The sequence below is a fragment of the Pezoporus flaviventris genome, unplaced genomic scaffold (assembly GCF_033815535.1).
Source record: "Pezoporus flaviventris isolate CSIRO_AGI_PZ_B2104156 unplaced genomic scaffold, CSIRO_AGI_Pfla_v1 ptg000012l, whole genome shotgun sequence".
NCBI classification, from domain to species: domain Eukaryota; kingdom Metazoa; phylum Chordata; class Aves; order Psittaciformes; family Psittacidae; genus Pezoporus; species Pezoporus flaviventris.
The window spans coordinates 954,301-967,816 of NW_026892560.1; the positions used below are offsets into that span (position 1 = coordinate 954,301).

The following is a 13,516-nucleotide window of genomic DNA, read 5'->3' on the forward strand; positions in this document are numbered from 1 at the left end:
GCTCCTGCACCCGGAGCCCCCCCGCTCCGCTGGGGCCGGGTTGCGATGCGATAGGATGGGACGCGACGGGCGATGCGGGATGCGCTGGGGTGCGCTGGGATGCGCTGGGGTGCGCTGGGATGCGCTGGGATGCGCTGGGGTGCGCTGGGATGCGCTGGGGTGCGCTGGGGTGCGCTGGGATGCGCTGGGGTGCGCTGGGGTGCGCTGGGATGCGCTGGGATGCGCTGGGATGCCCGGCTCGGCTCTGCCCCCCCCCCGCGCCGGGGGCGGGGCGCAGCTCCCGCTCACCACTGTAATGAGCAGGGCGGTCTCAGCGTCATCCCCCCCCCCCCCCCCCCGGGACCGGCTTTGGGGGGGCTGCAGGGGGGTTCAGGGGGCACCACGGTGCCGCATCCCCCGGGGCTGGCCCCAGCCACCCGCGGCCCCGCTCATCGCTCCTCTGGGGGGAAAAGGGGGCATTTTTCGGGGGGCGGGTGCTGGGCAGGGCGAAGCCGAGACAGCTTCTGCCCTGACACCCCCCGGCCTTCCCTTGGGTTTGGGGCTCCCCAGGCCCTGCTCTGGCTTCAGCATCCTGCGGCCCCAGACCCGGCTCCTGCTGCACGGGGAGCCCCGGCTCCATCACCACCCGCAGCCCCCCTGCACCTTCAGCTCCTCCTTCACCCCGTGCACCCCAATCACTGCTTCCTTCCACCGGGACCCGTGGCCCTGCCTTTGCCCCCCAGGCGGGGTCGGGATCATTCCCCAGGTCCGAGCCCCGCTCCCTCACCTCTCCCCGCTGTGCTTCCCCGGGAAGGGAAGGGATGGGATGGGAGCTGCAGCCGCCTCCAGGCTCCATCCCCGCTGCGTGCAGGGGCACTCGGGGGGTCCCGGGGCAAGCTCTGGTCGCGATGACAACCCCTGAGCTCCCCCCGGGAGCAGCGGGCACGGAGCCTCCTCCAAGGCACCGGGAGCCGTTGACAGAGGCCTGGGCCTGCGGAGCCCTTTGGCACATGGGGAGCAGGGAGCAGCAGCAGTGGGAGAAGGCCCCGCTCACACAGAAACCAGCCCGGGCTTTGACTGCAGCAGGAAAGGTGCCCGGCTGGGAGAGGAGGCTCCCCCAGGGCCCTGGGCTCCAACCCAGCCCTTTCTGCGGGTGTGCAAAGGGGAAAAGCACAGGCCCTGGCTTCCTGCCCCTTCCCAAGCCCCATCCACAACGGGGATCAGACGCTGTGTCCCTGGGGGGCACCTCCAGCCTCGCTGTGGGGTCACCTCTGGGCTCCCATCGCTTCAGCCTCATGGTCACATCCAAGCGCCTGCCCCCTGCAGGCAGGTACCCCTTAAGGGGGCTCTGGGGCAATTAAAGCTAATTACTAATACACAATTAAGGCTAATTACTAACATACAATTACAGCTAATTACTAACCTCAGACGCTCCAAAGCAGCTGCTTCGCCTTAGCTCTGCATCCGGGAAGACGCATCTGCAGTCACAGAAGCCACGTGCATGGCAAGGGGAGGGGGGCACCACTGCAGCAAGCAGGGACAGGAACAGGGGTGCAGGCAGATGCCCCCCCGCAGTGTGACAACCTTGGGCCAGCACCTAAAATCCCCCCTTACATCCAATGGTCCACACAAGTGGCCTTGAGGGACAGCAAACCCAGGAACCTCGAAGCTTGCTCCAAGCAGAAACCACCTGCAAGAGCTCATTACCTGGAGCATCCATGGGGCCGATGGCAACGGGGCAGCCTTTCCGCTGGAACGCGGAGCCTCAGGCCCAGCTCCAGGCAGGATGAGAGCAGCAGAGCCGTTGTACCAAAGAACACGGCAGCAACCAACCATGGCTTTATTAGAGGGGCCCAGGCACCCACACCAACCACAGAAGCTGTTGAGATGCAAACAAAGGAGCCGGAGGTTCACGGACCAGCTCAAAGCTCCAGAACCATCACCAGGAGCCGCACGCAGCGAGCACCCACGGCACAGCACCCACGGCACAGCACCCACGGCACAGCACCCGTCCCTGAGCACAGGCACACCACAACCACAGGTGCTCCTCACCGTGTGCCTGGGGTGCGGCCCAGGGGGCCGTTGGCAGGAGGAGGAATGGGGATGGATCCTCCCAGCTCTGCCTGTTACCACCACGCAGGGATGGGGACAGGGCACAGCAGGGCAGATGCAGGGACCTGACACTGCTCAGCCGGGGCTGCACAGCAAAACACGGCAGGAGGAGCCACCACAGCCAGCCATGGGCAGGGAGACTGGAACACAGGGATGGAAGCGCATCACATCTCTGCTCAGCGCAGCACTGCCCCGCTCAGCGCAGCACTGCCCCGCTCAGCGCATCCCATCCCCGCTCAGCGCAGCACTGCCCCGCTCAGCACATCCCATCCCTGCTCAGCACATCCCATCCCTGCTCAGCGCAGCACTGCCCCGCTCAGCACATCCCATCCCTGCTCAGCACATCCCATCCCTGCTCAGCGCATCCCATCCCCGCTCAGCACATCCCATCCCTGCTCAGCGCAGCACTGCCCCGCTCAGCACATCCCATCCCTGCTCAGCACATCCCATCCCTGCTCAGCGCAGCACTGCCCCGCTCAGCACATCCCATCCCCGCTCAGCACATCCCATCCCCGCTCAGCGCATCCCATCCCCGCTCAGCGCATCCCATCCCCGCTCAGCGCAGCACTGCCCCACTCAGCGCAGCACTGCCCCGCTCAGCACATCCCATCCCCGCTCAGCGCATCCCATCCCCGCTCAGCGCATCCCATCCCCGCTCAGCGCAGCACTGCCCCGCTCAGCGCATCCCATCCCCGCTCAGCACATCCCATCCCCGCTCAGCGCATCCCATCCCCGCTCAGCGCATCCCATCCCCGCTCAGCGCATCCCATCCCCGCTCAGCGCAGCACTGCCCCGCTCAGCGCAGCACTGCCCCGCTCAGCGCATCCCATCCCCGCTCAGCACATCCCATCCCCGCTCAGCGCATCCCATCCCCGCTCAGCGCATCCCATCCCCGCTCAGCGCAGCACTGCCCCGCTCAGCGCAGCACTGCCCCGCTCAGCGCAGCACTGCCCCGCTCAGCGCAGCACTGCCCCGCTCAGCACATCCCATCCCCGCTCAGCACATCCCATCCCCGCTCAGCGCATCCCATCCCCGCTCAGCGCATCCCATCCCTGCTCAGCGCAGCACTGCCCCGCTCAGCACATCCCATCCCCGCTCAGCACATCCCATCCCCGCTCAGCGCATCCCATCCCCGCTCAGCACATCCCATCCCCGCTCAGCGCAGCACTGCCCCTTTCCAGCCTCGTCAGCACCACCACACGCAGTACATGGTACTCGTCACCACCCCACAGCAGCACCTACGAGCAGCCGTTGCATCACTGTCCACAAACACTGCACGTATCCAGGAAGGAGCCTGCTGCTTCCTCCCGCCTTGGTCACCCTCCTCTGCCTCAGCCCTGCCCCATCAGCTCTGCTTCACCCACGGAGCTCTTCAGCTGCAACCAAACCTCCATCAGCTGAGCCTGCCCCAGTGCCGAGCTGTTCCCTGTGCGTGGGGAGGGTCTGGGTCACGGTAACATGGGAGAAACCTGGATCTTGGTTGTCACTCATGAGCCCAAACCACATGGGAACCGTGGACGCAGCAGCTCTGCAGCTCTCCTGCCTCTTCAAGTGTGGGGCTGCAGTCCCAGCCCTGGTGGTGGTGCTCCTGTCATGTCCTCCTGGATGAACACCCCCTGAAGAACATCCCTTGACAGCCATTAGATCATGGCATTGGTGATGCCGTTACGTCAGTGCCGTGGACACAAGGCAAAGGTGCTGAGCAGAGGTGACAGAATTGATGCTAAGGCAGCACTTCACATCCTGGAAAAGGACCCGAACCCCCAGAAACACAGCCCAGGTTTCCAGGGTCCTCTCCAGGTGCTGAGTCACAGCGGGAATGCTGCCTGCCCTGGCCTGCAGACCTCTGCTGCTGCACGGGGAGGACCATAATGGGCTTGGATGCGTTCCTGGGTGACACCAGGGAGGGCTCACTCAGCCAGACCCAGGGCTGCTCAGTCTGGAGCTGGCTCAGGGGGAAAGGGGCTGCTCTGGAGGGTGCAGAGCCCCAGGTGCCCCGTCCAGCACGGACCAGGCAGGAAACCCTCTTGAGAACAAAGGAAAAGAGCCAAGAATAAGGCAAACAGCTTAAGACTGATGGAGTAACCACTCCCAGGTTCTGCTTGTAATAAGTTACACTCCATGTGCAGGAAAGGCAGGTTGCCCTTTCTTACTTACCCCTCCCTCCCTCCCATTTAAGAGACGACCCAGACTAAAAGATAAATTAAACCAAAAGAACCACGGAGAAGCCGTCTGTCTCCCCAGAGCTGGGATACAACACAAACCTCCTGGAGGCTATTCCAGGATGCTGGAAGTCAGTTCAGAGAAAGGCAATGGCCCCTGTGCTGCAGGGCCTGTAACAGCAGCGGAGCGGGTGACACTGTGCAGGTGCTGCAGCCTGAGCCCATGTCACTGCAGGGAAGGGCTGGCCGGACACCTGACACAACCTCACTGCACGGCTCAGGGTGGTTTCAGCATTAAAACCCAGCTCATTCCCCGTGCCTGGAATCTGCACGCTCCAACCCCAGTGCTCCTAATGCCCATGGAAATCTCACAGTTTAACTGGCTACATCAGCTGCGCTCCCTTCGCACTCCGCTGTCAAACCCCTCGTCTCCAAACCCGGCTGGAAGGAAGACGTAAAACACGCCAGGATGAAGATCCCGTCTCGTCGCAGTGATGCTGGTTCTCACTTTCCTCCACACAGACTTTCCCCCTCTCTGACCAGCTGCACACGAGGAGAAAGGGTGTGTATGTATGCCCAAGTGACATCTTCCCCCAGAGGATCTCACACCTTGGAAAGCTAACAATGACAAGGACAAGTTAGGTAGGATAAGGTTGAAACTGTCCACCAGGCCAGCTTGAGCACTACGGGTTCCTCTCAGCCCTCTGTCCATGGCTCAGAGTTTCCTCTCCCTCAGTTTGCTCCCGTTCTGTTCCTCCAGCATTGCTGAGTGTCCATCACCATTGCTCAAGCATTTGTCCTTTTCATGTTTGTGCTCTTGCTTCTGCCTCCTGATCTCCTTATACCGCAGGGTGATGTCACTGTAAAGGAAACCAAACATGAACCAGGGATGTGAACAAACTATTTCATATACAGCAGACCCAACAGGGCTGCCCTGGGTGCAAGTGCCCTTGGGATAACGTAACCCACTTGAGTCTTTGGCCTGTAGCCTGAAGGACTTGGGCTGTTGGGTGAGGAGCAGCTCCCCATGACCCTGCTTCAGTGAGCGCTTGAGCCCAGACCCCCCCGTGTGCTGGGCTGCACCCCCAGAGTGTGAGCAGCAGCTCAGGGAGGGGATCCTGCCCCTCTGCTGCGTGAAGGGGAGACCTGAGAGCAGCTCCAGTGCCTGAAGGGGCTGCAGGGAACCTGGAGAGGGGCTTGGGACAAGGGATGGAGGGACAGGCCAAGGGGAATGGCTTGAACCTGCCCGAGGGGAGACTGAGATGAGCTCTTAGGCAGAAGCTCTTCCCTGGGAGGGTGCTGAGGCGCTGGCACAGGGTGCCCAGAGAAGCTGTGGCTGCCCCATCCCTGGCAGTGCTCAAGGGCAGGTTGGACACAGGGGCTTGGAGCAAGCTGCTCCAGTGGAAGGGGTCCCTGCCTGTGGCAGGGGTTGGAGCTGGAGGAGCTTTAAGCTCCCTTCAACCCAAAGCACTCTGGGATTCTATGATTCATTCAGCCTCGGGCAGCTGCTTGTCCTTTACTTGCAGAGCAGCATCCAAACCAAACACATTTAACTGGGCTCACTTGTCACCGATGCTGGGGCAGCTCGGTCAATTGGCCACACAGCAAACTGCTCATGCAATGAAGCTGCAGAACCTCTTAGTCTGCTCTAAGCACAGGCAAACCAACCCAATTTTCCCCCTGAGACCCAGGTTAGGGCTGATCGTGGCACCTCAAACTCCACTCACCGAATGAAGAACCTCCAGGCTGTCCAGGTGAGCACCAGGATAATCCCCAGGATCCAGCACTGGGTAATGTAGAAGGGAAGAGAGAGGGTGAGCGTGTAGGGATCGTACTTGACGACGATGAGGAACTCCGTGGCAGTGATGGCAGCCACCAGCCATGCCTGCTGGCCCAGCTTCTTGTGGAACTTCCTGCACGAGGAGCACACACACACACACCAGCCAGGGCTGTGAAAGTGAGGACTCAGAGAAACAGATACAAACCAGCTGGGTAATAAAGGCATTCAGCTTTGCCCAGCTCTGAAGGCCCAGCCTGGCTTACACAGGCACTGAGGCTCTCCAGGCTCATGACTTTGATGAAGTTTCCTCTCAGAGGCTCTGAACAGTTAAAACTCATCACCAGATGATGCAGGGAACTATCCCCATTTTGAGGGTACTGGGAAAACATCCGTATCTGCCCAGCTTGCAATGAGCTGAGCTTCAGAGAACGGTGTGAAATAGGAGCTCTGCTCCTGGATTCCCTCTGCCAACATCAACCCACATCGACATAACCACACCTAACCCCTGTGTAATTGCACTCTGCCACTTGCTCTCCTCCCAAGCAGGCCCCCAGTGAGCTGTCTCTGATCAGCTCCGAAGGGGTGTTAAAGGAGGAGAGCTCAGTAACAAGCAGGCAAGATCCTGAAGACACCAGGACTGCATTTCAGTTCTAGGACAACACAACCTTGGGGCAAAACCGTGATTAATGTTTAATCCCCAGGGCTGGTTTCTAAGCCAAAGCAGACACTGATGAGAAGCTGCAGGGCCATGGACCAGCCCAGTGAAGGGCCCAGCAATCAGCAAAGCCAGAAATTCAAAAGCACTAGAACCCAGCCATCTACCCAGAGGCAGGGATGGGCAAGGAACCATCTTTTGGGCCCCCTCCTGCTGCATGGGAAGTACCCGAACCCAAAATACCCATCACCTGCCTCCAGGAGACCCCATTACCCTCAAAGCCTTTTGCTGGAAACCTGGGTAAGTGGCTGGATCTCCACCAGCTGGACCCCCCCTGCCTGGCCTTGGCTGTCCACGTCCTCTCTGGAGCTGACATTCTTACAGCTGACTGCCCAGGTGATTCCCATGTGAACAATCCAACAGGGTGCTGTGTGGGCAACACAACAAGCCCTGCCTTATGCAATGGGCTGCAGTGAAACCCTGCCCACAGCAGCACCATGGGTGCATGCAGATGTGCATCCAACAGACCAAATCATTGCTGTTCTATCACCCATCTTCTGAGTCTAAACTGGGACTTTATTCCCCCTGCAGTAACGAGGCAAGGGAGAGCTGCTAGCAGTTGCATGTGTTGTTCTCCTCTTTCCTTCAAAGGCATGATTTAATTGTTCCCTGAAATCCAACAGATTCGGATCAAGGAACACGGAACGTGAGGAAAGCAACACCCTCACCCACCACCACCAGCAAGCACACACACAAGTGGCTGCTTTCAACAGCCTTTGGACTGAATCTTCTACTTAAAATCCACACAAAGCACCACTGGGTTGCACCCTCCTGGTAGCCTTAAACCTGCCACCTCAACTGCACATTGTGCCTCTGAAGATGCACAGATAAATCATGCAAAGGAGCCACCAACTCAGCTTAAAGGGGGCTGTTCTTTTACCTTCTGTTATTCCTTAGCCTGCCTTTGCTGTACCTGTCCCTGCTTTAATCACAGGGACATCTACCCCACAGAGGGCATTGCCCTCACTTAACCACAGCACATTCGGAAGCACATCTGCCTACCAGGCCCTGTCTCTTGCCCATCTGACCGTGTTATCCCACTCCTACCACAGCACAAGATGTGAAGTGAAATGCACCCAGGAAGAACTCAGTGTGAAGTGGCAGAACCACTGGGGCAGGATAGAGGAGATGGGAGCAAAGCGATGCAAGCTCCCTCTGTTGGGCTGGGGAGAGGCAAGGACAAGCTGACCTCTGCAGTACTTGCAGGGCATTGCAGCAGTGGGACACCCCAGCCTGGGCCTGCTGTGATGTGCAGCCTCCCGCCTGGCTGAGGAAACACCGATGTTCAGCAGCCACAAAAGCTCTTTGGGCCAGGTTTTCTTGCTGGTCTCACCGTGCAGTGGATGGAAGAGAAGCCCCCTTACAAATCCCTGCCTACACTGGGAGAGCATCCTTCCTTTAGCAGGCATCTTCCTGTTGCTCAGACACATCTGCCCCACTGCATCCCCCTGGACTGCAGTATGTGGGAAGGGATCTAAGCATGGAGAACAAAGAGAGCTTCTCTCCCCTCCCCTGAATGCAGGGGGGTCATTGCAAGCCAAGCACACAAAACACACAGTGCCTTCAGCATGAGGCCCGAGTTGTGTTTGACACCAATGTGTAAGTTCAAATCCACGATGCAGCAAATCAAGTGCAGGTGGGATGATTCCTTTTTAAAGCATAGCCTGGATGAAAGGACTTCAGAAACTGCTCCAGGTGGTTCCTCTGCTGTGACAGATTAAATGGGCAGAAAGCAGCTCTAGTAGAGAGACAGAAACAGCCCATCTCTGCTGTGAGCTCAAGCTGTTCACAGGACCAGGCCAGCTTCTGCTTCACTGATCTGCTTCCTCCTCTGCCTTTGCTTTCTTGCACTAGCTCATGGCAGCACACTGCCAGAAGAATGAGAGGTAACCCCAGCAGGAGGGCTGTGCAGACCAGTTGGGTTCCTGCCCTTCTGCTCATGACAGATTTTACAGGAAAGTCCTTTTTTTAGTTGATGAATGAGATTAAAATCCACGGCCTCGATGCAGACTCCTTGCAAGAGACCTGAAGACTGGAAACAGGAATATGTGACAAGTCAAATGCTACAGACTCCTCTGCCATCAAGATGCTTCTGGTCAGGAACACTTCACACACTCAAGGACCTGAAGGCAGCATGTCCATCACAACAGCAGTGTGCTACGTAAGGCCTGGAGAACAGCTTCAAGGACCACCCCTCTTCTTGGGCTATGTCAGTGCTGGGTACTTTACTGTCACCATGCTCAGAGCAAAGCCCCAGAGCTGCCTGCAGATACAAAGAACCCTCAGTAAGAAAAATGAGAATCTTCCTACTTGAACTGCACCACTGTCTAGACTAAACACTGCAAGGTTGGCTGAAGAGAGCTAATATGGGTTCATCTCAGACAATCTCATCACTGCCAGACCAGGCAATGAGCCATGTTTCTGACAAGGAACATCAGTGGAATATTCCAACCTTCATCTGTTAAGAAGTTGAGCAAGTTTCTGGAAGGAAAAGGTTGGGAAGGTTTCTGATGTGCTGTTAGCTGGGAGCCCCCGGTGCAGCCTGTTCTCCCCTGCAGCTTCTCCCTACAACACCACAGGGGGAATCCAGAACAGTTCCTGGGCTCAAAATGATGTGCAAGTGAAAATACCCCCTGTGAAGCTGGTAAAACAGGGCCTGATTGTTTTGGATGACCTGAAATGCATGCAGGGATCCAAGTCCAGTTGCAAAAGCCTTCACAGAGATGATGTGAGAAGAGACCAGATGCTGGGTTCTGCCATCAGCAGGAACAGGCCGATGAGGTCAGCTCTGACGTGCATCAAGCAGAGCCATGACCCTCAGCAGTGAGGGGGGAAGTCACCTTTCCACCAAGAAACACAGCAGTGGTGGTGGGGGTGGTGGCAAGGATGAAGACGTGGAGCTCAGGATGAGTCTCTGCTGGGTGAGCTTCTCCAGCTCACTGAAGGAATGGCACAGACTGAACCAGCAGTGACACTCTGGTGACTGATGCTTCTCCTACATTTCAATCTTTAACAGAAGTAAAGGAGTTTTTCCGACCCCAGCACAAGGACCAGAAGATTGTGAACGGTGCTAAGGAGAGGAGCTCAGCGGTGAGAGGCAGAGACCTCTTCTTACCTTTGAGTTGGAGGCACGTCCCACACCAGTAGGTCCAACACCAAGCAGCAGCCTGCCACTGCTGAATGTCCTGAATCCGACTAAGCAATGTGGCTTGACCCTTCTTCCCCGCTCTAGGAGTCAAAGCCTTGCAAGGGAAACTGATCTTCCGAGAGTGTTGGAACCCTAAATTCTGAACACAGACACTTTTGCGTTGGTCAGTGACAGACAATGAACATCCCTGGAAGCCAGATGTTGCCTTAGACTTAAGATGTGGGCTCAGGCAGCTTGAGACATCACCACTAAAACTTAAAAGAACAAAGCTTTCTCAGGCCTTACATGGTCTGCAGAAACAAAAGCAGCAAGGACAAATACGATGCTGAAGTAGGAACAGCCTGAAAGTACATGCACTGCTCCCTGTGGGTGCACTTCACCTCCAATCCACTTTGCTACAGGGGGTCCTCTGCAGCAAGAGGAGCCTCGAGAGCTCCAGAGGAGCAGGGGCCATCTGGAAGACAGCTCAAGAAAAGAAGCACCTTTAAGAAGCACGTCTGGGTTTTAGTTTGGGCCCTGTTGCCCTTAGAAGGTACATCCAAGGACTGCACCTCCTGGCTCTCAGCCTGACAGTGGAGCTCAGGACCCCTCTGCCCATAAGCCAGTGGCACTCCAGCTAATTCACACATTACATTGTCTAAAGAGCTAATAAAAACTGTGGTTAAAACCAGTGCCCACAGAATGCCCCTCACAACAGCTGCTCTCTAACCAGGTGTAGTGAGAATGCCACCTCCAACCCGAAAGAACATAAGGCAGATGCTTTGGGATTAGGTCTCTTTGTCCCTGCCAAGCTGAACTACTGCCCTGAGATGGAAGCCAAGAAGCTGGAGCAAATCCAACAAAGCAGTGAAGCTGCACACGGTATATACAAGAGGACTGGCTTACGGGTCATCCATGAAGTCGTAGATCTCCCTCATGGCCACACCTCCCACATTGACAAAAAAGACAAGTCGCAACAGGACCAAGTAGTGCTCTGGTGGCATCCAAAGGACAAACTTCAAGTAAAAGGTGTTGAGCTCTGCCAATAAAAACTGAGAAAAGGACATTTTAGTTACATTGAGGAGACTTCACTGAATAAAGGCCGGAATCTCCTCTCTCCCTGCAGGAGCCCCCCCCCATTCCTCTGTCACACAAAGTCCACTCAGTGTTGCTGAGGGCACCATCAGCAGCTGCAGCAGTGACCACCAGCTGGGTTCAAGTATTTTCTGTGTGTTGGAAGAGGTGTCACAACCACACAGCAGAAACCACGGCAAGCACTGCCCTAATGCTGAACAGGTTAACTGGAGCCGGAATGCCGGCAGAACCACTGATAACAAACCCCAAAAGCAACAGCTTCTCCTTTCACTATCATACAGAATCTAGCTGGGGAGCCCCACAGCAACAAGAGGTGGAAGCTGCACACCTTGGGGTGCTTGGTTTCTTACATGTCACTGCCAAAGTCAACTTAGGAGAATGGCTTATACCTCTACAGCAAAATGTTCTGGAGTGATCCGCCTGGCAGTGTGGTTATGAGCAAGCAGACACACGTCTCTCGCTTCCAAAGAAAGGGTAACAAATGGCATTGAGCGTTGGATCAGCCAAAGGAGTGAGCCAATACCTGAAGCTGCTTCTGAACTGTCGGCTCGAGCAGGCTTTGCTAAAGAAAACATTATCCCAAAGACTGGTACAAATGCAATGGAATCCCTCGGTTGCAAAAGCTGCTCCAGCACCTAATCCCCAGTTTCATCAGGTGCAAAGTAAGTTTCCAGGGGAACATCTACTTTATTTACACAGGCACCTTTACTGCACTTCTCCCATGAGCTGTGGGACCCTCAGCAAGGCTGCTGGGCCACGTCAACCTGGCAATGTTTGGCTGGTGGAACTCAGGTGATGCGAAGGTGTGCTCAGTGATGCGAGCTTGCATTCACTGACGGGGCTCACAGCCTGCCTACAGACCTCCTGAAGCAAGCCAGCTCTGAGAACAGCACCACTGTAACAGGCAGTGCTGTTGTAAGCCGGGTGGTGGTTGCCAAGCTGGCTGATGTGTCCCACTCAGCAAACAGGAACTGGGAACTTCACCCCAGACTGAGCCACTGCCGGATTTCATATGCCACAGATTTCAAGATGCTTAAAGGCCTGGTGTTCTAGCAACTGTTACCCTGTATCACAGCACTAATACAGAACCTGGTTAATGCCCACTGTCACTGGAATCACTGGAAGTGTCACAAGGTTGGTTAAACTTACAGGTGCTGAACTAAGTTTGAGTGGCTCAGAGCAGAGCCAAGTGACATCCCATGGACAGCACTAAAGCCGAAGTCCCCCAGCTGACAAGAGACAGGAGTGGGGAAAAGCACTTAAATGGCCGAGTTTATCCTCCCTGTCAGTGTCACGTGGCTGCAAAAGGGGAGTTAGGAATTCCATGGTGCATTCCCTAACACCAGTTCAGAAGAAGGAGGCAGAGTGTCAGTTTGCAGGGACTGCTGGAGAGCCCAGCTTCCCCTGTTGTCTAAATGAGGAGCTGGTTCACTTGAAGTGGTCAAGCTGGATCCTGTGAACACCATCACATGCGACATGTTCAGTGACACATGAAGAAAGGAAAACCTGGGATAACTGGATTATTTAAGTCTGTGTAACAATATTATCCAAACCTGTGTGCTCCAGGAGCTGCTCAGAGCTAAGAGAGAGAAGTCCAAGGCTCCGGGGACAGCCCTCTCCAGCTGTAAGAGCAAATGTACCTGCTTCAGACCCAGAGAAACCAGCCCCTTCTACCCAAAGCCAATGTTTCCGGTGCAGCAGTTACTTGTGAACGATATGTAGATCAGTTTATATTGCTCACTCTGCAGATCAACACTGTTCAGCAAGTAAGGACAGGTATTTGTGCAACGAATCCATCAACCGCACCAGAGCCATGGAAAAAGGAGCCTCTTCTGCAGGGGCTGGAAGTGGTCCTTCCTAGCCTCAGCTGAAGGAACATCATCAGGCTGAGCCTCACCTGAGTCACCTTTGTACAGTGCCTCGAGGGCTAAAGAACACGGAGTCAAATGATAGAGAAAAGACAAAGAAGTTTCCTTACTACAAAGATGATGCCGCAAACGGCCAGCCAGCGGCGCAGGCTGGACGCCGGCTTCCACTCAAACTTCACCCAGCTGTAGGGGGTGAACTGGAAGACAATTCTCTTCATTTTACCCCTGAAAAAGAGCAGAGCACATTGAAGAAACAGCCCACAAGCCCTCCCCTCACACTTCCCTTTGAGACACCAGCTCAAGCGTACAGACCGCCTCCATTTCCTCCATCAAAACCACCCCTTAGTGAGATGAACTTCCTGAGTCAGAAGCCTGGTTTTGGACTATCAGCCTTAATATACCTCACTCACTGCAGTAAGCAGTTCCTCAGTCCTGCTTTGCTCAGCAAAGACACTACAGAAAAGCTGTACTGGTCATACTGGTACAGGACTGGTACATCATTACTGGTACGGGACTACAAGGCATCTATTAAATGTGAAGTTTTAGTGTCCCAGTTACTCCAAAGTTCTGATTACTCAGGAATGCACTGTTTGCACAAGAAGAGACCCGAGCTGTGAATGAAAGGGTATGATCCTGACTTGGACTCCTGCATCTCCTTCAACTCTTGTATGAAATCAG

The 13,516-nt window shown here is 55.9% G+C and overlaps 1 protein-coding gene across 3 annotated transcripts in view; it reads right to left on the reverse strand.

Annotated features, from left to right (window-relative positions):
* Positions 1 to 4,615: 4,615 nt before the first annotated feature.
* PTDSS2 (phosphatidylserine synthase 2) overlaps positions 4,616 to 13,516 on the reverse strand; it is a 38,914-nt gene continuing 30,013 nt past the window's right edge. For all 3 annotated transcript variants that reach the window (XM_061450984.1, XM_061450985.1, XM_061450986.1), the window contains exons 9-12: positions 12,949 to 13,063; positions 10,782 to 10,927; positions 5,981 to 6,166; positions 4,616 to 5,113 (exon numbers count right to left, since the gene is read on the reverse strand). In XM_061450984.1, coding sequence (XP_061306968.1) covers positions 4,969 to 5,113; positions 5,981 to 6,166; positions 10,782 to 10,927; positions 12,949 to 13,063 — 592 coding nt within the window. In that variant the 3' untranslated portion in view covers positions 4,616 to 4,968. The remainder of the gene's footprint in view (positions 5,114 to 5,980; positions 6,167 to 10,781; positions 10,928 to 12,948; positions 13,064 to 13,516) is intronic.